At 42.1% G+C, this 23,998-nt stretch overlaps 1 protein-coding gene across 1 annotated transcript in view; it reads left to right on the top strand.

Annotated features, from left to right (window-relative positions):
- CCND2 (cyclin D2) overlaps nucleotides 1–23,998 on the top strand; it is an 80,924-nt gene that overhangs the window by 19,420 nt on the left and 37,506 nt on the right. Inside the window, exon 4 of the mRNA XM_089679485.1 lies at nucleotides 22,921–23,069. Within this exon, the coding sequence (XP_089535611.1) occupies nucleotides 22,921–23,069 (149 nt within the window). The remainder of the gene's footprint in view (nucleotides 1–22,920; nucleotides 23,070–23,998) is intronic.

Here is a 23,998-nt window from a genome sequence, read left to right as displayed (position 1 = left end):
GGTCAGTGGGGAGAATGTCCCCCTAAATTGATGGTCAGTGAGAAGAATGCTGTATACATTGGTGGTCAGCGGGGAGAATGTCCCCCTAAATTGGTGATCAGTGAGAAGAATGCTCTATATATTGGTGGTCAGTGGGGAGAATGTCCCTTACGTAAGGGGTCAGTGGGGAGAATACTCCTCACATTTGTGGCCAGTAGGAAAAATGCTTCTTACATTTGTGGTCTTGGGGAAAAATGCTTCTTACATTAGAGGTAGGGAAGAATGCTTCTCACATTGCTTGTCAGTGAAGTGAATGCTGCTTACATTGCTGGCCATTGCCCCTGGTGGTCAATGAGAAGAATGCACCTTATAGTCATGGTCATTGGGAAAAATGCTCCCTTACAGATGGGTAAAAAGACCAAGGCACATTTGTTAAAATAATGCTGTAGTAAATGTGAATGTCTCCCTATGGTTTAAGTTACATGGGTTGCATGTGGGAGTGATCACTTGCATTTGCACATTTTGTGATCACACAAGATTCATCATTACTACATTCTATTTATGTAGCTTTCACTAAAAGAAGCCGTTTGTTCCATTTGTTTAGAAGTCAATCACTACATTAGTGATCAATGTAAATCCAAGAATTAACAGATGGTATAATGCAGCTAACCGGTCCACAGATTTGATGGCTGCATTTGTTTTCTTTATTCAGGATAAGTATATTTTCTGCAGCTACAGAAGATACCAGTTGATCTTACCAGTATTCCAGTGTCCTTGTACCTTTCTATGCACTGAACTGATATCTCAAACAATGTTATCAGCTTTCCCAGTTCTCTTATGTGAACTACAGATCACCGTCCCTCGTGTTGTGAAGATGAGGTGGTTTTTTTTCTGTGGTCTAAATCAAGAGGGCAGCCTAGGGTGAAAACACTGCTTCTCTATACATACAGCACAGCAAGCCCACGTTTTCCCTTCCAGGACAGGATGCGTGTTATTGGCAGGATCAACAGATGAAATGAAAACGTAATGCAGCCACTACATCTAAGGACTGGTGAGCTGCAATATGTTACATTTTTGTTTGTGGGTTTGGATACACTTTATCACTATTGACTATATTAACATGACTGGGCTACTTAAAATAGCCCATGTAGCGCTAGACTGTTTGATATGCAGGAACTGCTTCTTGCTACCTGCAGCAGTCTGATGGCATCATTATCCCCCAATAACTTTTTTTTTTAAGTGAAAGGTAGAGCTTTTTTTCTTAATTATAACATTGCAAGGTGCACTTAAAAAACTGCAGAAAGACTGTTCTCTCCCCTTCAATCTATAGTTTTATGCAGACAGTGGTTTGCCTTTTTATGGTAAGCCAGTAGAGCTCATGAAAAGGCACTGCAATTGCCACGAGACTAAAGACGCATTGATGTATGTGTACGGTGCAGGATGAATGTTACACTTTGGTTAAAGTCAAAGTCTAAATATGAATGCTAAGTTCAGAGAAACACAGACCACATTTGCATGTCTGCAGGCAGTAGTGAGCATGTTGTACCACACAGTCCCTCAAAATGTCACACTTTTAGATCAACAAAATAAGAAGATGCTCTATTTTAGATATTTTATTTTCAAGTGAGCCTAACTTTCTAAGAAAGCACACCCAATCTAACTGGAATTTGTACTGTATTTTTTTAAAACAGGTATTTTTATTGCTGCTGTCTATTTATAGTAGTAAAATCAGCATAAAGCTTCCATTTATTTACATTAACAGCACTGTGTTTGCAAAATGCATGCCCTTGCTTAGCTTTTTACATTCATGTATTTTTATATATATTTTCTGCTTTTTTTTTTTTCTTTTTTCAATTTACCTTTTGCAATTCACCCTAAACCCCTTCACACATTTCCAATGCATTGCAATGTTTTAGCACACATGCATGAAACTGTATTTTCAATTTAAGATAGCATTCCAGGTGCATCAAAACAATAGAAGTGCAATTGGATGAGTAGTAGCACCTTCTTTTCTTTTAATAGAAGTGCAAGACATTACAATTTATCACTGTGGAGAAGCAGTGGTCTTTCTGCAGAGATCAGAACCACAGCCCCACCCCCGCTGAGACAGACTTAGCTCTGCTGTCAGTGAAGTATTTTGCTGATTGGAGAACTTTAGCTCATACTCACCAGGGGATGCATCATATCTCTGCAGAAGATTTTGGGCAGGGACAGATACTCTATATGGAGAGTTCAGAGGTTTATTAGACCCCCGATCCCCCCTCTGCCATCCAGGGCAGATGATCAGAGAACTCTTTGATCAGCTGCTTCCCTGGCTGTCATGGCCAAGAAAAGGCAGCTCTGAAACCCGGAAGTGACTAAATCCTTGTTGCTTCTGGCTTTGTTCATCATAGAGGCGATGCAGGAAGGGATGTTCCTCTCTCCTCTGTGGGTAGCCATCTTGACTGCTTACAGCAGTGGACAGTTGCAGAGGAAGGTGTTTTGGAGGCTTCCAGAGCAATGTAAAAGTGATTGGACCAAAGCCAGCAAGTTTCCATTCCTGCATTTAAAGTATATGCAAACCCTCACCTTGTAACACAACCCAGAGTTTAAAATAAAAATGAAAGGTAAAACATTTATGTATATATACAAAAAACATTATAAATACCTTTTTTTTCTCCTTTTATATAGGTGATCACATACCCTCTGTTCTCAGCTTGATAAAGAGGTGGGGTGGAGGAACAGCAGTACACTGATCTTCCCAGTGAACGGCTGTGCAGGGAGTGGAGGGGGGGGGGGCAGGACAAGTCTGACCATTGGAGGAGAGCATACTGAATTCCCAGCACAGCTAGAGAACTGGTTATGCTGTGCTCTCCTGACTAGTGTAGTCAGTGCCTCTTAAATGTGTTTCTGCATTGACACTGGAATGAGGGTAGAGGGGAAATCTGCAACTTGTGACACCAGTCTAATAAATAATTTCCCTTACTTTGTAGGGGGGTCTAACCATTCTATACTTTATCCAAAACCAGGTTTTGACTTTACATATAATTTCACTTTTGATTTACAGAGGATATAAAAAGTCTACACACTCCTGTTAAAATGTCAGGTTTCTGTAAAAAAATTAGACAAAGATAAATAATTTCAGAACTTTGTCCACCTTTAATGTGACTTATAAACTGTACCACTCAACAGAAAAACAAACTGAAATCTTTTAGGGGGGGAAGTAAACATAAAAAAATAAAATATTTTGGTTGCATAAGTGTGCACACTCTCTTATAACTGTGGATGATTAAGCAATCACATTCAAAATCATGTTAAATAGAAGTCAGTACACACCTGCCATCATTTAAAGTGCCTCTGATTAACCCCAAATAAAGTTCAGCTGTTCTTGTAGGTCTTTCCTGACATTTTTTTAGTCGCATCCTACAGCAAAAGCCATGGTCCACAGAGAGCTTCCAAAGCATAAGAGGGATCTCATTGTTAAACACTATCAGTCAGGAGAAGGGTACAAAAGAATTTACAAGGCATTAGATATACCATGGAACACAGTGAAGACAGTCATCATTAAGTGGAGAAAATATGGCGCACTAGTGACATTACTAAGAACTGGACTTCCCTCCAAAACTGATAAAAAGATGAGAAGTAAACCAGTCTGGGAGGCTGCCAAGAGGCCTACAGCAACATTAAAGGAGCTGCAGGAATATCTGGCAAGTATTGGCTGTGTGGTAGATGTGACAACAATCTCCCGTATTCTTCATATGTTTTGCCTATTGAGTAGAGTGGCAAGACGGAAGCCTTTTCTTACGAAGAAAAGCATCCAAGCCCGGCTAAATTATGCAAAAATACATCTGAAGTCTCCCAAAATCATGTGGGAAAATGTGTTATGGTCTGATGAAACCAAGGTTGAACCTTTTGGCCATAATGTCAAAAAATATGTTTGGCGCAAAAACAACACTGCACATCACCAAAAGAACACCATACAAACAGTAAAGCATGGTGGTGGCAGCATCATGCTTTGGGGCTGTTTTTCTTCAGCTGGAACTGGGGCCTTAGTCAAGGTAGAGGGAATTATGAACAGTTCTAAATACCAGTCAATATTGGCACAAAACCTTCAATCTTCTGCTAGAAAGCTGAACATGAAGAGGAACTTCATCTTTCAGCATGAAAATGACCCAAAGCATACATCCAAATCAACAAAGGAATCTGTGGGGTGATCTGAAGAGGGCTGTGCACAGGAGATGCCCTCGCAATCTGGCAGATTCGGAGTGTTTTTGCAAGGAAGAGTGGGCAAATATTGTCAAGCCAAGATGTATCATGCTGATAGACTCATACCCAAAAGTGCTGTAATAAAATCAAAAGGTACTTTAACAAAGTATTAGTTTAACACCTTCCCTCCCAGCCTATAGCAGATTAACGGTTGGGCGGGACACTCCTTCTTCTGAGTGGGTGTCATATGACATTCTGTCAGAAGGAGCCACTTGATCTGTCACCGGCTGTGTCCGTGGGACACAGTCGATGTCAGATTACTACACCAGCCCATTGCCTGTGTCATGTGACCGCTGTGACCAATCATTGCAGATCACGTCAGTTGTATACAATGGATAGCTTCTTGTCATGCATTGCCATCCATTGTATACAATTGTGTTGTTAGCTGTGATTGGTCAAAACAGTTACATGCTACTGACAGGGCTAATCACAGCCTATCTGTATCATGTGATGAGCTTGCCCAATCACAGCTAATCACATCAAAAGACTGAATGAATCAGTTTCATTCAGTGACAATGGTTGCAAACACCAATGAAATACATTGATATTATCAATCATAATGTGTAAAAAAAAACAAAGGTTATTTATTTGCAAAATTTTATAACAGAAACTAAGAAAAACACATTTTTTAAAAAAGGTTTTGGGGTTTTTTTTGTTTAGCAAAAGCTGAAAATTGGCCTGGGCAGGAAGGGAGTAAAAGTGCCTGGTATTGAAATGGTTAAGGGTGTGCACACTTATGCAACCATATTATTTTAGTTTTTTATTTTTACTTCCCTCCACCTAAAAGATTTCAGTTTGTTGTTAAACTGAGTTGTTCAGTTTATAGGTTACATTAAAGGTGGAAAAAGTTCTGAAATGATTTATCTGTGTCTCATTTTTTTACATCACAGAAGCCTGACATTTTAACGGGTGTGTAGACTTTTTATATCCATTGTACTGTTGTGAATTGCTGTTTATCGAATAAGGCAGAAACAGATGCGCAGCTGTCAAAAAAATGTGAAATATAACATACGTTTCATTCCTGTGTATAATCATTCTAAAGGATTACTCTCAATCGCTGTGAATTCTTTGTGATTGTTAAACCGTATAAATGTGCTTGCCATTCCCACATCAGCTGATTTACTGTCAACAAGCTGTGTTTTTTTCCACGTATGGCTTTCGTGGTTTCATAAAAACAAATATGGACTGGGAGGTTTGTCTTCTACTAGGAAATGTGCCCACTGGAAAGAAGTATAGCCTTCCAGGAGAATATCTTCTGACAAGGCCTCTATTAAGGTAACATTATAGACACTCATACCGTTAACCGGTTCAGTGCCCGTGTGACATCCAGTCACGTCACTTGGGCCAATGGTCTGGAGAGCCCCTTGATGTTTACTGAATGCAATCAGTGTGTTGCTTGTACACTAGAAGGGATTCTCTGTAGATGCTGAAAGGGTCTTCTCATTTAAGAAAAACTTGCTAATATTTTGCCCATGTTCGGCTCTGTTTTCAGAAGAGAAGCCAGTAATGACTAGGCAAAGATGGATTGAATTAGGTTAGGTTGCAGCCCTGTGCTTCCTTCATCAGCAAATTTTAATAACACAGGGTAAAAATGGGGACACAGAGCAGTGAAGGACAGCAGCTTTTTATGCAGAGATGCATTCTGTGTCCTCTGGGCCTGACATAAATGGACGTCAGAGAAGCATCAACAAAAGCGTACCATACTCTGCTTTATCCTTATCTCTTTCTGTTCTCATTTTATGGCAGGCTCAGTGGATAATGGATAAGGCAGATAGTGTGTTGTTGCATAGAGAACAGACGTAATATTTTAACAAACTATCATCCTTTACATGTAATTACTGTAGGCTGGGTGTTTCATTTGTTTGTTGCAAGCACAATAGCATTTTGCTTTAAAGCATCTCTAATGCTAAAAAAAATGCAAAAGCGGTGCGTAAAAGAAGAATAGTCTTATATATCAGGCCTGTTACTAGAGACTCAGAATGTTCTGTCTGGCTGTGGTCCACCCATCTGAGGCATCCCTGCAGCTCTGCAGGAAAACAAAAGTAAAGTAGCTCCAAGTCAGTGGAACCACAGCAAGCAGTAGGGGGGGGCGGCGGCGTAAGCACCACATTCAGTATCTCACAGAAGTGAGTACACCCCTCATATTTTTGTAAATATTTTATTATATCTTTTCATGTGACAACACTGAAGAAATTACACTTTGCTACAATGTAAAGTAGTCAGTGTACAGCTTGTATAACATGTAAATTTGCTGTCCCCTCAAAATAACTCAACACACACAATGTCACAATTGGGCCCAATTAGCCATTTTCCTTCCCCGATGTCATGTGACTCGTTAGTGTTACAAGGTCACAGGTGTAAATGGGGAGCAGTTGTGTTAAATTTGGTGTTATCGCTCTCACACTGTCATACTGGTCACTGGAAGTTCAACATGGCACCTCATGGCAAAGAACTCTCTGAGGATCTGAAAAAAAAGAAATGTTGCTCTACATAAAGATGGCCTAGGCTATAAGAAGATTGCCGAGACCCTGAAACTGAGCTGCAGCTCGGTGGCCAAGACCATACAGCGGTTTAACAGGACAGGTTCCACTCAGAACAAAAATGGTCGACCAAAGAAGTTGAGTGCACAAGCTCAATGTCATAGCCAGAGGTTGCCTTTGAGAAATAGACATATGAGTGCTGCCAGAATTGCTGCAGAGGTTGAAGGGGTGGGGGGGGGGGGTCGGCCTGTCAGTGCACAGACCATACGCCGCACACTGCATCAAATTGGTCTGCATGGCTGTCATCCCAAAAAGGAAGCCTCTTCTAACGATGATGCACAAGAAAGCCCGCAAACAGTTTGCTGAAGACAAGCAGACTAAGGCCATGGATTACTGGAACCATGTCCTATGGTCTGATGAGACCAAGATAAACTTATTTGGTTCAGATGGTGTCAAGCGTGTGTGGCGGCAAGCAGGTGAGGAGTACAAAGACAACTGTGTCTTGCCTACAGTCAAGCATGGTGGTGGGAGTGTCGTGGTCTGGGGCTGCATGAGTGCTGCCGCACTGGCGAGCTACAGTTCATTGAGGGAACCTTGAATGCCAACATGTACTGTGACATACTGAAGCAGAGCATGATCCCCTTCCTTCAGGGACTGGGCCGCAGGGCAGTATTCCAACATGATAACGACCCCAAACACACCTCCAAGACCACCACTGCCTTGCTAAAGAAGCTGAGGGTAAAGGTGATGGACTGGCCAAGCATGTCTTCAGGCCTAAACTCTATTGAGCATCTGTGGGGCATCCTCAAATGAAAGGTGGAGGAGCGCAAGGTCTCTAACATCCACCAGCTCTGTGATGTCATCATGGAGGAGTGGAAAAGGACTCCAGTGGCAACCTGTAAAGCTCTGGAGAATTCCATGCCCAAGAGGGTTAAGGCAGTGCTGGAAAATAATGGTGGCCGCACAAAATATTGACACTTTGGGCCCAATTTGGACTTTTTTACTTAGGGGCGTACTCACTTTTAGAAACTTTAAGACTATACAGAATGTAAGTTGTAACCGTGTGAGTTGTAACCGTGCTCCAAGTTTGCCCACTAATTGCTGGGCAGCTAGCTTTTTCACAGGAGGTCAGCACTGGAGGCCACCGTATAACTCTCATTACTGCTCTCCTTAAAACAAATGTCTGGCTCCATTTTGGTAGCAGCTAAATCTGATAGGTCCATTTTAGGACCTGTGTCAACAGACTTTTGTTCACTTTCAATGGGTTTTGCATACTCATACAAGTCTTAAACAGGTCAGTAGTGGGTCAACTGCAGGTCAAATGCACCTGTCAGTAAATTCTGAAATATCTCAGAAGCATCTTAAACTGATGCCATCAGCACAAAACAAAAACACTTTGACACAGGCCCTTAAAGGAGAAGTATGGCCAATTTTCTGCACTCCTGTGACCCAGATTCAGCTAACAACAGGCTAAAGCCTGCTGTCAGATGACATCAGAGAGCCGGTCAAGGCTCTGCAGGAATCCCGACAATAATGTCAGAATCCATCCAGATTCTTGATGGGTAGCTGGCTCAACCACTTAGCTTTTCGTGGACTGAGTGGAAGATTTGTAAGATATATGTTCGGTATACAGAGGCTGGCCTCATTTTCTTTTTCCTAAAAAATATTTAAACCAAACATTTCATATTTTTTTATATGTGACTGATATGTACCATATACTTGTATGAAAACTATCCTGTTCTATTTGTATTGCTTCCTCTGTGTCAAAGCCCTGGTGTTCCTGCCAGTCCCTCTGCTATCCTATTTAAAACTGACCACACTGGGCATAAGAGCACATTGTGGTCAGTTTCTGGCTGTTCTGGGAGCTAATCCAATGATCTGGCTTGTGCTGACAATCCCCCTCCTCCCCCCCCCCCCCACTGAGCTATTCACTGGGAAGATCGGTGTTCTGCTGTTTCTCTTCCCTGAGCTCCTTATGCAGCTGAGCATTGAGGGTATGTGATCACTTATTTAAAAAAAAAAAGGGTATTTATAATGTTTTTATATATATATACACAAATATTTTTCCTTTCATTTTTATTTAAACTGAATGGGTTGTTTTACAAGGTGAGGGTTCACATAATATATAATGCTTTTCCTAGGTAAGACTTTAGGGAGAGAAGTAGAATTGGATCTCCAGCCCAAAACTTAGCTTTGTAGAGGGTAAGAAAGGTTAGATCAGCTTTTCATTTCTGTCTGTGTCCCTTCCATAAACAGGAAATGTATGTTATAGCTTTGCCCTCTATAGCCAAGAGGTGAGGGAACATCTTTGCAACTGGGACACAGCAAAAAAAATTCTGACATGGGTTCTAACACGTCCCTGCTCTATTCAAGACAAAAATGAAAAATAATTTTTTGCATACTTACATTGGTCCAGCTTGGACCAGTGTCAGTGTCACCATAACTATAGGAGCCCTCTAGAAGCCGGTAATCACTACAAAGCATTCTCTGAATGGTGCCTGTGCTGAGCAGCTGACCTGCTGTGTGTCTAATTCCCAGATTTCAGTTTTTAGGGTGGCTACATTTCTCCTCCATAGATACTATGGAGGAGAAAAAAAAACTAAGACACAAATGCAGCCACCACACCTAAGAACTGGTAATTTGTAATATATTACATTTCTGTTTTTGTGTTTACATAGACTTTATGTTTGGGTTTGAGGGCACAACAGGTCTTCAAAATCTGCTGCACAGGTATTGTGAAGTATTCTGCAGCTCATATAGATCTATACAGTTTTGCTGAATTAAAGAAACAATACTGTCCTATGTGCCCTTAGCCAAGGACAGAGGTGGTTTAATCTAGGTATCATGACTCATCAGTTCATGGTTTTTTTTAGCCGCTGGGTTCATTTTGCGATCGCTATGTGAAATGACAAATAGTTCTTGCATGAGACAGGCTTGTGCTGACCATCCAAGGAGGCTTTTATTTATTTATTTCAGGTACTTATATAGCACCATCAATTTACACAGCGCTTTTACATATATATATATTGTACATTCACATCAGTCCCTAACCCTCAAGGGGAGTGCAATCTAGGGTCCCTAACTCACATTTATACACATACTAGGGCCAAATTAGACAGGATCCAACTAACTTACCAGCATGTCTTTTGGAGTGTGGGAGGAAACCCACAAAGACACAAGGAGAACATGCAAACTCTGGGCAGGTGGTGCCGTGGTTGGGATTCAAACCAACGACCTTAGTACAGCCAGGCAGCAGTGCTAACCATTTAGCCACTGTACTTTAATACCACTTGGAACTATGTACAGGTACACTGAAGTCGTCCAAGTCTCGATGCATACTCTACATCAATCATACAAAGTGTCCTTGTTGCAAAAAGTAACCTGTTGATGTTATGCAGTCAAAAGAAGAAATGTGGTTGCCACGGGCAGCAAATCCACATCTAACGCTTACAGCTTGACATTTTTCTTTTTTTAGCAATTTCAAGCTGTAAAAAAAATAATGACCATCATCCAGCCATGGTTTTCCAACAGGAAGTCAGCCGTTCTCCATAATTACTGTTTTAACACAGTAGTCTTAAAGTGTATGTAAACCCCAACAATGAACTCCTCCTATTTGTTCCCTTTTGTTATATCTGTTTAATTAGTGCAAAAAAAACCCAGATGATTCTGCCTTTCCTGCAATGTTCCCATTACTCTTGTGGGACTACAAAACAGCCCCCCCACCTTGTTAGTGAGATGAGCAGAAGGGGAGGTGTTCTGTAAACTTGCTGTCATTGTCCCCATCAGGGAGATTCACCGTCTGTTTTTGTCCTGGTGACATTTATCACCAAAAGTAAAAGAAAACCCAAAGGGGTAATCTTCCAATGGGCACACTAGTTCTGGTGACCCTGGCGACTACTAGGAAATTCCCTCACTTCCTGTTGTGTCTGTGGGACAGGAAGTGAAGGGAAATCTCCCCAATGGGACACAGATGGCAAAAAAAACTTGATGGGTGAAAACCCTCCCTAAGGCTGACCTTACATTATACAATTTTCTTGAGATTTTTGGTTTAGATTTACCAAAAAACCATGTAATAGGAGGTAAAACCTAACAACACTTTCAATTGTATCCAATTAGGCAGGCTCTTGCACTACATAATTGAAGGTAAATCTAAAGGAAATTGGGCAGAAATTGGACAGAAAATTGTATAGTGTATGGCCAGCCACTACAGCTAGCCATACACTATACAATTTCTTCAAATTTTCTGTCCAATTTCTGCCCAATTTCCTTTCGATTCACCATTAATTATGTAGCGCAACAGCCTGCCTAATTGGATACAGATGAAAGTGTTGTTTAGGTTTGACGTCATATTATATGGTTTTTGGTAAATCTAAAGCAAATTTCTCAAGAAAATTGTATAATGTAAGGCCAGCCTTACTCTATCAAAAATAAAGAAATAAAATCTGGCTTTAGTTCTACTTTAACACACTTCCTGTCCTAGGGTGACAACACTTCTCCTCCATAAATACAATATAGTGAGCTGTGTCACCCTAGGACAGGAACTGTGTTACTGGCAGGATCACCAGCATATTAAAGCAAAATTGTTACCCTAGGACAGGAATTGTGTTACTGGTAGGATCACCGGCAAAATAAAGCATGAAAAAAGAAAACTAATGCAGCAAACACATCTAAGGAGTGGTAGGCTGCAGTATATTACATTTGTGTCTTTGGATTTAGCTATGTTTTCAGGGTGGTCCTAGATAATGGTGACAGCAGGATTTGCATGTATGTTAAGAACACTCCCATTATTCGGTTTGCTGTTAAAAATGACTTTTTTAAACCTCTACTTAGTAAGAAAAAGTGTGGAAACTTTTTGTAGACCCCTCATACAAACATATGGCTCTCCCAATTGATCAGGTTTTGTCAATGGGGAGAGCACCCCCCCCCCCCCCCCAACAACGCTTATCACAGGTATTAACAAAAGTGATGTTTTTCTTTTGATTCGGAATGATTGGTACTCCTGAAATTGGTTAGCCTTGAGGGGTCTCATAGACATAAGACCAGTATCAGCACTTGATATGATTTCAGACAGCTTGATCAGACATCTGCCTCCTAAGGCTGTTGTCACGCTGGTGTTCTGTCAATCTGTTTTCGACTTGTGATTAGTTGGAACAAAAACGGACTGCAATGAATGCCTGTGAGCGGACGGATGTAAACGGATGTGTGTCCATTTACATCTGATTACGTTTGGATCCATTCAGGTTCGTTGGACAGAACGCAGTAATTTTGTGCCCAGATACAGCTTTGCGGACATAACCAAATATGTGCGGATATAGGCGGAAGCATGTTTGTTTATATCCTGGCTGCCCATAGAGACTGCAGGTGTCCATTTTTACTCCATCAAAAGATGGAGAAAAAGACATAGCAGACAGCCTGTGATTGGACAGTGATGCAGAAGACTGATGAGTTCAATTCACTGTCATGCTTGTTCCCTGTTAGCACATAAAGACTGATACCCAACTCACTGGCTCCTTGTGCTGCTTCTCCCCTCTCAGCCTGAGCTCTGCTGTACAGGGATTGCAAGAGGCTGATACTTGGTAGAGCTTAGGTACTTGCACTGCTTGCATTTTACAAAATAAATTTAGTGATGTATTAATAGATACAGGGCTGTCTTCATTCGTGTCTTTTCAACTGCCTGGAGTTCAGCTTTAAAGTGTTACTAAACCCAGGACCCTGCATTCACTATATCTGCTCTCCCACAGTACACACAACAAAGAAGTGCAATTATTTTAGTAAATATAAACTGCTAAATACCTTTTCTCATCAGCAGTTAGAGCAGTCTTGTTACTTCTATCAGTGTCCAGCTGAGCACCGATTTTAAGCTTGTAGGAGGAGTTTTCATTCTGCTCTAGGAAAATGCAGAACCCCTGACCTGTTTCTGGACTGTGCTGATCACATGCACTCTTCCAAGAAAAAAAAAAAACTCTCTAGCAATACACAGTAAAGTGAGCATGTGCAGAGTGTGTCCACACGATATGTCTTATCAGGAGATAAGAGGGGGACACTGGAAGAAGGGGAGGATCAGAGAAGTCAGGATTAAACAGCCTTTTTACACAATGCAGAGGAATAAACCCTTAGGTTATAACAAGCATACTTTGCTGCATATACAGACTGATTTTACTGGTGTGGGTTTAGAAACACTTTATTGCTAGCTATACACAGTAAGATTTATAAGCAAGCCATAGATGATGCAATTTTCTTTCCTTTATTCTACGGTTGCAGGAAAGAAAATCACTTGATTCCACCATCAACACAGTCAGTGTTGATGGGGTAATCCCTCTTGCAGCATTATTGTGCTCTACCGGCGGAGCGCCTTCCCTTCAAGCAGAACACAATGATTACTGCCAGTTACTATAGCCGGCGACAGTAATCACATGCAAAAAATCTGACAGGCTGGTTGTACGGACGTCGATTTATGGATTGACTGCAGAACAAACAGCCTGCCCATAGATGGATTGAATCTAGACCGGTTCAGCAGGGACTGGCCGAAACGCGATCTATCTATGGCCAGCTTTATTTGGACCAGTTTGAGCATGATAATGTGATATGAAAGTCATTCAGCTGGCTTTAAAGCTCATTATTGCAAGATGCGTTGGGGCTATGCTGTGAACTATTTCCAGCGCAGGCTCACTGCACAGGTAAGGAAAAATGCCTTGTTTCCAATGGTGTCAGTTCACATCACTGCACGCACTACATGTCTTCAATGCAGCAGGTTGAAAAGCAAACCACCACAATCTCATTGCCGCTATGGGGAATAGAACTGTATTGGAATGTCACTTGTGACAATTTAATGGAGTTTTGTGTAAAGAAAAAAGTAGGATGAGTGCATCAGCACTGTTTCCCAGCACACACTAGTGGCTGTGTGATCAGTGCGACTTTCTGGTGTCAACAAGCTCTTAATGTGGAGCACCACCTAAAATGGGAAGTTCCACTTTAAGGCTTTGTCCCCCACTCCCTGTTTAGGATTGGCACCTTTGGGGAGCAGGTGCCCGAATTTGACAGGTACCCGCTACCACTTCTGGTGCGATCATTTAGAGTGATCGAAAGCAGAAGTTGTCCTCCTTCCCCTCCCTGTAGTCTTCTGGGACACATGACAGGTCCCAGAAGACTACGGGGCCATTCACAAAGTACAGTGGGCACCCTCCTGCGGTGAAGCCGCAAGCTGTCACAGCCGGGTGCCAACACTGAAGATGTCGGCACCGGGGAGAGAAGACGGCCGTGGAAACCAGCTGTGGTGAGGACACCGCTGGACCGAGGGACAGGTAGTGTCTGTATTTTAAAAGTCAGCAGCTACAGTTTTTGTAACTGATTTTATTTTTTTTCATTCAACTGGAACTCCATTTTAAGTAGGGGTATTATTTAAAACTGCTTTACCTGTTATACTTTTTTATATCATCTTTGTGAAAAGGACAGGAGTCTTCCTGCGTAAGTCAGCTTAATGCTGCTAGCATCCTGTGCAGACGAGCCGGCACTGCTGATAGCTCGGGTAAAGGTTGCAGTGATCAGATCCTCTCATGTCATGTCTCTTGCAGTGCTGTTTCATTCATTTCCTCCAGAAGGAAAGGTGTGGCACGGTGTTAACCAAAACTTGCAATTTGCTTTGCAGATTTTTCTTTTTCAACACAGCCTGTCAAACTGAGATCTACATTAGTCAGGCTTCTTGTCCTTTTCCTGGACTACTGTGAAATATCTCAAATTCAGCATAAAAGTGTTAACCAAATGTGTATTCCTGGGTACTGTGTACTTTTTAGATTTACCAAATATGAACCAGATGATTGTGAAATGCCCAGTTATGCAACCGAACATGTAACACAGAAGGTGTGATGTGTATATGCTGCCTATGCATGCTCCAATAGGTTGCTTAACCACTTGACTCCCGGGCACTTTTACTCCCTTCCTGCCCAGGACAATTTTCAGCTTTCAGCGCTGTCACACTTTGAATGACAATTGCGTGGTCATGCAACACTATACCCAAACTAACGTGTTATAATTTTGTTCACACACTTAGGGCTTTTTTTTGGTGGTATTTGATCACCACTGGGTTGTTTTATTTCTTGCTAAACAAACGAAAAAAAATGTTTTCTTAGTTTCTGTTATAAAATTTTGTGAACAGGTAATTTTTCTTTTTCACTGATGTGCGTTGATGAGGCTGCACTGATAAGGCGGAACCGATGAGGCTGCAATTGTAGGCAGTGACGAGCAGGCACTGATGAGGCTGCACTGATATGTGGCACCGATGAGCACTAATAGGCAGCACTGTTGGACAGGCAGGGCCGATGGACACTTTTGGGACTGAACTGATGGACACTGTTGGGGCTGCACTGCTGTCCCCTTGGGGCTGCACTGAAGTCCTCTTTCACACTTGCTGGTTACCGGCCCTCCTCTCCGCATGCTGTGACAGCGTGAAGAAAGTGCAGCTGATAACCAGCAACTGTGTTTACATTGTAATCAGCAGTGTCATTGGACACAGCTGATCACGTGGTAAAGGACCGCTGTGATTGGACCTCTGACAGACACAGCAATCAGAGTGCACGCCAGGTGATCGGGAGGTGCGGTTCTGGGAGGATGTCATATGATGCCCTCCCAGAACTGGATGACCCGGTCGTCAAGTGGTTAATCCCTAAAGCAGATCTAGCATCAGATACATTTTTATGTCAAATATATGATTGCCAAGTAATGTGCAAGTGTAACACTTCCAGATATTTATTACCTCTCACAGAGATTACAGTACTCCCCTTGACAATGCCTTCATCAGCTGTTCCCTCCAGAAGGACAGAGCCATCTCTGCTCAGGCATCATCCATTTAAATGGGAAAAACGTAAATCAGAATCTTTCAAATGAGACACCAGTTAAAGTGACAACTGCCTAAAAAGAGATGTCCCCTCACTTTGAAGAGCTTTCTGTTCATTATCTGTACAGCCTCTAGGCCAAGAAGAAAAGGAAACATCTCTTCTTACAAAAATGTATGTATATCCTATGCACCTCAAATCTAGTGGCCACTTTGATGCTTCATGTCACTACGGCCCATATTGAAAGAATATTCATTTAGAAGAAATGTAAATGGTCTAGGGAACATTTGTTTTTGCCAAATTTGCACAGAACAAATGTACATGCAGATTCACTGGATGAGTGTCTATGCAAATTTTATGTAAATAGATCCCTTAATGCAGGGGAGTCGGGCTGCGTCAGCATTATGGCTGCCCTAGGGCCACTTGTATCTGTAAGCCTAGAAGTCCAGAGCACCCCATCCCCCCTTAGAAGTCAAGACCCCCCCTACCATCAGAAGTCAAGAGTCCCCCACCCTCCCTTACATCACAGTGGACCTTGTGCTGTTGCCGAAAAGAAGCTTGGGGTGGAGCTGGGAAGCAGGGTCTGGAGGAGGAGCAGAGGAGGGCTGGAGTCAGCTGCTGGAGTCTGCTGAATTCTGAGAACAGCTGAGGAGGTGCTGTGGATGCACAGAGAGGTGCAAGGTCTGTAATAGGAGTTCTGTCCTCCTGTCTGCAGCCGACTGCTGAGAAGGAGGGGAGAGATGATCCTCTCCGCAGCAGCATGGAGAAGCACAGGATATGTAGGAGTTCTGTCCTCCTCTCTGCTGCCAACTACTGAGACAAGGTGAGGGTGGAAACAAGGTGGGGGTGCCACAGCTGCAGGAGAAGTGCAAGGGCCACATAAAATGGCCTAGTGGGCTGGATTCGGCCTGTGGGCCTTTGTGTGACACATCTGCCTCAGTATTTCCAAATGAAATTACATTTTTTTCAGAACAAACTGGTGGTAAATACTAATGGATATCTCTTGATTTTTATTATCAAAGGCAAACTAGATGAAAAATAGCAAATAAATATTTGTTAAACTTTAGCTATATATTTCATGTCATTACCATGACCCTTCACAAAAAAAAGAACCCAATATACGTTTTCCTACTCCTGACATGCATGAGGATAGTACTGGGGATTCTTAGGCTTTATTTATTGTTCCTTGTACCTGTAGCAGGACCTACAAACAATAGTGTGCACTTTGCCTTCAGAGAGAGCAATTAATCCAAATTTCTTGTCACATTGATTACAAGATGGAGAGCCCACTCCACTGGCTCCCAATCATCACTCTGTGACATGAAGCACTTGGCGACAGGATGGTCACAGTGCTAGGCACGCACAATTGAACACACTTCCAATACAAAACAATGGTGCATAAATGTGGCAGCATTTTTTTGTGTCAATGTTTTTTTGGATGTGGGAATTATTATCCAGAAGTAGACACAGATTTTACCTGCCTCCAATTTTGCTACTTGGATGGCCTGCTTGAAATGTACCAGTTTTGAAACTTTAATTTGAATCGTTTACTTAGCAGAAATTTGAACTTAGCATTGCAAACCACAAATAAATAGCGAAAGACTGCCAGTGTTTGTCATCTGAGAAATTCTGAAATATTTATGTATTTAACATGGGCATCAGCCTAAAGTAATAATATTCTTTTTTAAATTTGGGAAAAGTATGTCTTTTTTTATAGTTGACCCTATGCAAGGAAGCCATAGGCACAAGAAGGACATACTGTCTTGTGTGTACAGCGTATTGTACAAATATACTAATATATATATATATCTGAACTCCAAGCAAAATAATTATTGTCTACATACAAAAGAGGCATGTGTATTGTTTGTTGAATCTTTGAGTCATTTGTGTGTTTCCTTTACATATGTGCAGTAATGCAGCAAGAAGCAACTCCTGCACTGCCCCTGTGCAGGAATTTCCCATGACAAGGACCGGTCACTGCTGCTCTCTACCCTTGAGTAGGGTGACTGGTCTTATATTCGCCCCCCTTTAGTTTTCTACAGGCAGCCTGTAGTGGGTGGGGCTGCTGTGTCCCACCCACAGCTCTGCTTTCTGCAATCTATGTAAAGCACACCGCTACTTTTACAAGTTAATATCTGGGTTTGTAAAAGTTCTTGGTGCAGGAAAAGTGTATTTACACTATATTGCCAAAAGTATTAAGACACCCCTCCAAATCATTGGATTCAGGTGTTCCAATCACCTCCATGGCCACAGATATATAAAATCAAGCACCTAGCATGCAGACTGCTTCTACAAACATTTGTGAAAGAATGGGTCACTCTCAGGAGCTCAGTGAATTCAAGTGTGGTACAGTGATAGGTTGTCCCTTGTGCAATAAGTCCATCTGTGAAATTTCCTTGCTACTAAATATTCCACGGTCAACTGTTAGTGGTATTATAGCAAAGTGGAAGCAAATGGGAACAACAGCAACTCAGCCACGAAAAATGAGAGCGGGGTCAGCGCATGCTGAAGTGCACAGTGCGCCAACTGCCTGCAGAGTCAATAGCTATAGACCTCCAAACTTCATGTGGCCTTCAGATTAGCACAACAACAGAGCATAGAGAGCTTCATGGAATGGGTTTCCATGGCTGAGCAGCTTCATCCAAGCATTACATCACCAAGTGCAAAGCAAAGTGTCGGATGTAGTGGTGTAAAGCACACCGCCACTGGACTCAGAGAGCAGTGGAGACTTGTTCTCTGGAGTGACAAATCACGCTACTCTGTCTGGCAATCTGATGGACATGTCTGGGTTTGGCGGTTGCCAGGAGAAAGGTACTTGCCAGACTGGATTGTGCCAAGTCTAAAGTTTGGTGGAGGGGGAATTATGGTGTGGGGTTTTTTTCAGGGGTTGGCCCCTTAGTTCTAGTGAAGGGAACTCTTAAGGCATCAGCATACCAAGACATTTTGGACAATTTCATGCTCCCAACTTAGTGGGAAGAGTTTGGGGATTGCCCTTTCCTGTTCCAACATGACTGAACACCAGTGCACAAAGCAAGATCCATAAAGACATGGATGAGCGAGTTTGGGGTGGAGAAACTTGACTGGCCTGCATAGAGCCCTGACCTCAACCCGATAGAACACCTTTGGGATGAATTAGAGTGTAGACTGCCAGCCAGGCCTTCTCGTCCGACATCAGTGTCCTGACCTCACAAATGTGCTTCTGGAAGAATGGTCAAACATTCCCATAGACACACTCCTAAACCTTGTGGACAGCCTTCCCAGAGGAGTTGAAGCTGTTATAGCTGCAAAGGGTGGGCCAACTCAATATTGAACCCAACGGACTAAGACTGGGATGCCATTAAATTTCATGTGTGTGTAAAGGCAGGCCGACCAATACTTTTGGCAATATAGTGTATATCCTTGGCTATTTAAGAATATATTTAATGAAAGTTTTTGTGCCTGGAGTTCAGCTTTAAAGTGTACAATATGTAAACTCTAACAAAGAATGTGTCTTTATTTGCCTTTGGTCTGTTAAATATACCATTGAAAGCGTTGTGTTATGTAAATAAGTGTAACAACGAATCCTTTTGATCCTGTCACAAATCTAGTAAGCTGATGCTTCCTGTATAGCCTATGCTGGCTGTTATCAGTTAGCATTTTCCCAGTTCTCTCTGTAGACTACAGAACACCTCCCCCATGTTATGGAGAAGAGAGGAGGACGGGTTCTGTAGACCTAAAACACTTTCCTCCTAGGCTGACAATGCCGCTCCTCCATACATAAACAGTGAGTGAATGTTATCACCCTAGGACGAGGAGTTTTTTTTACTGACATGCTTACCTGGTGAACTTAAAGGGGAAAAAGAGACTGAAAAAATAATGCAGCCATCACAAGCAAGGAATGGTGAGACGCAATATATAAAAATGGTGTTTTTGATATAGATATGCTTTAATGTTTCACTGTCCAGTCTTCTGGTTCATTTGCTCATATGCTGTGAATTCATTGTGGTCATATTTCCAGCGGCACTTCTTCAGTACAGTTTATACAGCATAGAGGTGCCATTGTTTAGTATCAGAACACAGCTAATGTTTAGCCGCATACTCCTGACTCAGGTTGGTGTCCCCAGTTTTCTTTTGATGTTAGCAACAAAACTCTGCATTTTCATCCCTCAACCATCTAATTTGACAGAGAAGGGACATCACCACACCAATGAGTTCATTCCCCTGCTCCAAAAGTATTTAGACATTTCAAAGCAAGGAATGAGATGTAATAAAAGCTATCTACAAATGTAATTAGTTTGCTGTCTTGCCTTCTATCATCACATTTGACTAAAACAGTAGACGTAGCCTGTAAACACACATTTCTTTTCATAAAATATTTAATAAATAGCTGTTCAAACTATGAACTCCATCCATAAGAAGTGAGGTGGGCGCTCCAAAAGTTACAACATATCTTTTATAAACCACATCTAAACCTCATTTAAAAAGCCATATTGGCAGCAAAATCCTTTAAAAAAAAAGTATGTATGCATGTAACATTTGTGCTAACATTTACTGTACATACATGCAGCATACATAGACCCTGTTGACCGCTGCTTCTCAGAGCTGAAATATCAACGGCGGCGCTGCTGAATCTTATACTGCTGCAAACAGATACATACAAACTATATGCCGTATGCTGCGTTTTTGACACTTGTGTGAATGAGCCCTTTAAAAGTATAATCTTTACTGTAATAGTAACAGAATGGTTCATGTAACAAATTGGGTTTATACATGGCTTAGTGTGTAGATATCCCAGGCCATTCCCTAAAGTTCGACCCTATAGAGCATGTCTGGGCCTTTTATGGTCCCCAGGCCACATCTGTTCCTTTGGCTGTCCTTGTCCAGCCCGCGATGCCTCCACTGTCTGCTTCGGAAGCTGACAGGCTCAGAGAGGCATGCTGACAGATGACCATGTGGAGAGCTGCAAGCACTGGACCTGTGCTTGTGTAACCTGGACCGACAGACACAGAGATAGATAACTGGTAGAGCTGCAAGCACTGGAAGGAGAGAGTCTGAGAAGATCTGTACAGCAGGGAGGCACGGCTTTGGTGGGAGAACATGGGGATGTCTCTAAGGCATATGCAGTACCTAGGAGACGTCCTGACACTGCTAACCAGGCAAGTTCTTCCTGTCAGCGCCAGATCCGAGCCTGCACACTGCAAGCTCCAGGACCTGTGCACCTGTTCTTCACTCCAGGTCAGGATCTGCAGAAATCCACGCTGTACCAATCTCAGGCTCTCTCCTTCCAGTGCTTGCAGCTCTGCCAGTTATCTCCCTGAGCCTGTCAGTCACACATCAGCACTCAGAACAGCAGATCAGTTAATGAACCTGTGTGCCTGTCAGCTCCCTCACTGCTTCTACCAGCCTGCCGTACACGAACATTGTGACCAGCAGATCAGCAGAGGACATTCTTTCACTACTGCTTCTAGTAGTCATGAGAGTGCACACTATTTCATGAGAAGTCACCCCTATTATTCCTAGCACCAGGGTTTCATTTTCTATATGTTTACGTACTTAAAGCGTTAACCCTTAAAGGTAACTGCACCTGTTTGAATTAGATATAAAAATGCTGCAAACTGCTTCTCTAGATATTATTTTGCCACAGCACAGAGGTTATGCCGCCATGCTCTATAGACTGCACAGTGCTGTTAGTGTAATGTGTTTTCATGCACTGGGAGCTAGAGGGGAGGTATTTAAAGTTTTACTAAACCCACAACAGTAAAATCAGTCTGTATATGCAGTAAAGCATGCTTGTTATACTCACTGTGGAACCTAAGGGGTTAATCCTCTGCATTGTGTAAAAAGGGTGTTTGATCCTGTCTTCTCTGATCCTCCCCTTCTTCCACAGTCCCCAATCCATCTGATAGAACAGAGCCGTGGAGGCAAGCTGCACATGCTTCATTTGGTGTGTATTGCTAGAGAGGTTTTTTTTTTTCTTGGGAGAGTGCATGTGAGGGCCAATCAGCACTGTCCAGACAGAGGGTCAGGGGTCCTACAGCCTCATAGGACAATTATGGGAGAATGAAAACTCCTCCTACAAGATTTAACCAGTGCTCTGCCAGACACTGGTATAATTCACAACTGCTGATGAGAAAAGGTATTTAGCAGTTTATATTTACTAAAATAATTGCATGTTCTGTGGACTGTGGGAGACCAGATATAGTGAATGCAGGGTCCTGGGTTTAGTAACACTTTTAAGAGCTTTCTGGAGGTGGATAAAAAAGGGTAAACGCTCTTTCATAGTCCAATAAGCAGGCAGATGACAAAGAAAGGTTCAATTGGAAAGAGTGGTCTTTGCTCTCTAGGCTATACAGTTTGGCAATGGTGTTTAAATCATAAGACTATCTGAACAGAATTACATGTATTGTATATTGGCAGATAAAACAGTTCAAATATTTAAACTCAATATATGTCTGATTGGCCAGGGGCCTATTTAAAATAGCCATTGCAGTCACTGAATATGGATATATGGTAATAGATTTTGTTCCTTTTCAGACTCCTAGGTGGCCTTTTATAATGGTACTCTTCCCCCACTTTCCTCCATTTCTCTCATTTTACACATAAATAGAATCTCTGCTGATCTGCTAACTCATGTGCACAGAATTGACCCGCTAGCCCCCTCCCCATCCTTCTTTTTTTTGTGGGTACGTCAGGCCGAATTTTTATCAGCGTGAAGGTCGCTCACATGACTTTCAATAGCCGGAGATGAGAAGGGAACTCTGCACAATAGGAGCCACACTCTCCCCTTAGGAGACACTTGCCGCACCAATCACTGCTTTTAATTAACATGCTAAAAATAGGAGCCACTAATACAAATTGCAGCCTGTCGCCCAACAAAAGCCCAGACCAGAGCGGCCTTTGATGGCCAAGTTTATGGTGCTTGCTCTGGAGGTTACAGAGAGAGAGAGAGGAGAGAGTGTTTTTTTTTTTTTTGATGCTGATTCCCCTAGTCACTCTGGGCCTCCCGCCATTTGCTGGCTGTCTCATTTGCATTTTGAAAGACATTAAGGCCGCTAACGAGGTTATTGGGCATTGCAGTGGTCTCCTGTGGCCACACGTAGAGCTGGACCTACAGCAGTGTGAGCTGGCATAGGTTCTGTGACTCTTTATGTGGGATGAGAATTGGCTTCATCCTATAAATGTACGTACAACACACAAAATGCTACACTCCTTGACTTTTGCAAACAGCGACAAGTCACTGCACAACAGCACATACTTCTAGAACAAGCAAATCCATATTGGCGAGGGAACATAATAGTACATATGTGTGTCCGCAGGACAATGTCTTTTGCAGGTCAGTGTCACCACGGTTAAGGCATGCTTTGGCACTGTCCTGCCTCCCTCTAACTGTCTGACCTGTTCTCTTGCAGACTTTAACTTTGCCCTGTACCCGCCATCTATGATAGCGACTGGAAGCGTGGGAGCCGCAATCTGTGGGCTGCAGTTGGAGGACGCAGAAAACGAACTCTCTGGCGATAGTCTGACGGAGCACTTGGCCAAGATTACTAACACAGATGTGGTGAGGATCCTATTCATCTCCATACTTTCTCCCTCTTGATAATTTTTAAGTGTGTACAGCATCCTTGGAAAAAGAAGGTAACACAAACATCTCTGTGAAAAAAAAGCTTTGGAATTCCCCCGAACTTCTTGATCTTCATATTATATTTGCAGATGTGGTTTTCTCGAGGTCACTGAAACTGTTTGATAGTTAAAATATTGGTAAGGGTTCAGGAAGGATTGAATGCACAAAGGATAATGGTACCCATGCTTGTTGATATTTTTTATGGCATATAACACTGTATATGATATATAAAGAGATGTATTGTGTATATATATATATATTGCACTGAAAATGAGATCTTCTTACAACCCTATGCTGGCATACACTTCAATTTTTAATTCTTTAGTCAGTAAATCCCGTAAAACAGACATTGTGGTACATTATTAAGGAGGTACAATCATAAATACAAGAATATTTTGTTTGAATGTACTGGACAGTCAAGATATACACAAAGTAAACCTATAAGAATACCAATAGCAATGGGGGAGATTTGCTAATACTGGAGCATTCAGAATCTGGTGCAGCTGTGCATGGTAGCCAATCAGCTTCTAACTTCAGCTTGTTCAATTAAGCTTTGACAATAATACCTGGAAGCTGATTGGTTTCTATGCAGAGCTGCACCAGATTTTGCACCATGCAGTTTTAGTAAATAACACACAAAGAGGTAGATTTACTAAAACTGGATTACTCAGAATCTGGTGCAGCTGTTCATGGTAGCCAATCAGATTCGAAATTCAGTTTGTTCAATTAAACTTATTTCTTAACTAATGAATAAAGTAACTAAGTGCATTATTTACTTTAATAGATTGATTCTAGTTAGATTTGGGAGAGAGGTAATGATGTCCTTTAACACAGTGCAGAGCAACTTTAATGCAAATGATCATCAC

Source organism: Staurois parvus, unplaced genomic scaffold (genome assembly GCF_062004578.1).
Source record: "Staurois parvus isolate SC_StPar_1 unplaced genomic scaffold, SC_StPar_1.0 ptg000225l, whole genome shotgun sequence".
In the NCBI taxonomy this organism is placed as follows: Eukaryota; Metazoa; Chordata; class Amphibia; order Anura; family Ranidae; genus Staurois; species Staurois parvus.
This window is presented reverse-complemented; position numbering and strand designations above follow the sequence as displayed.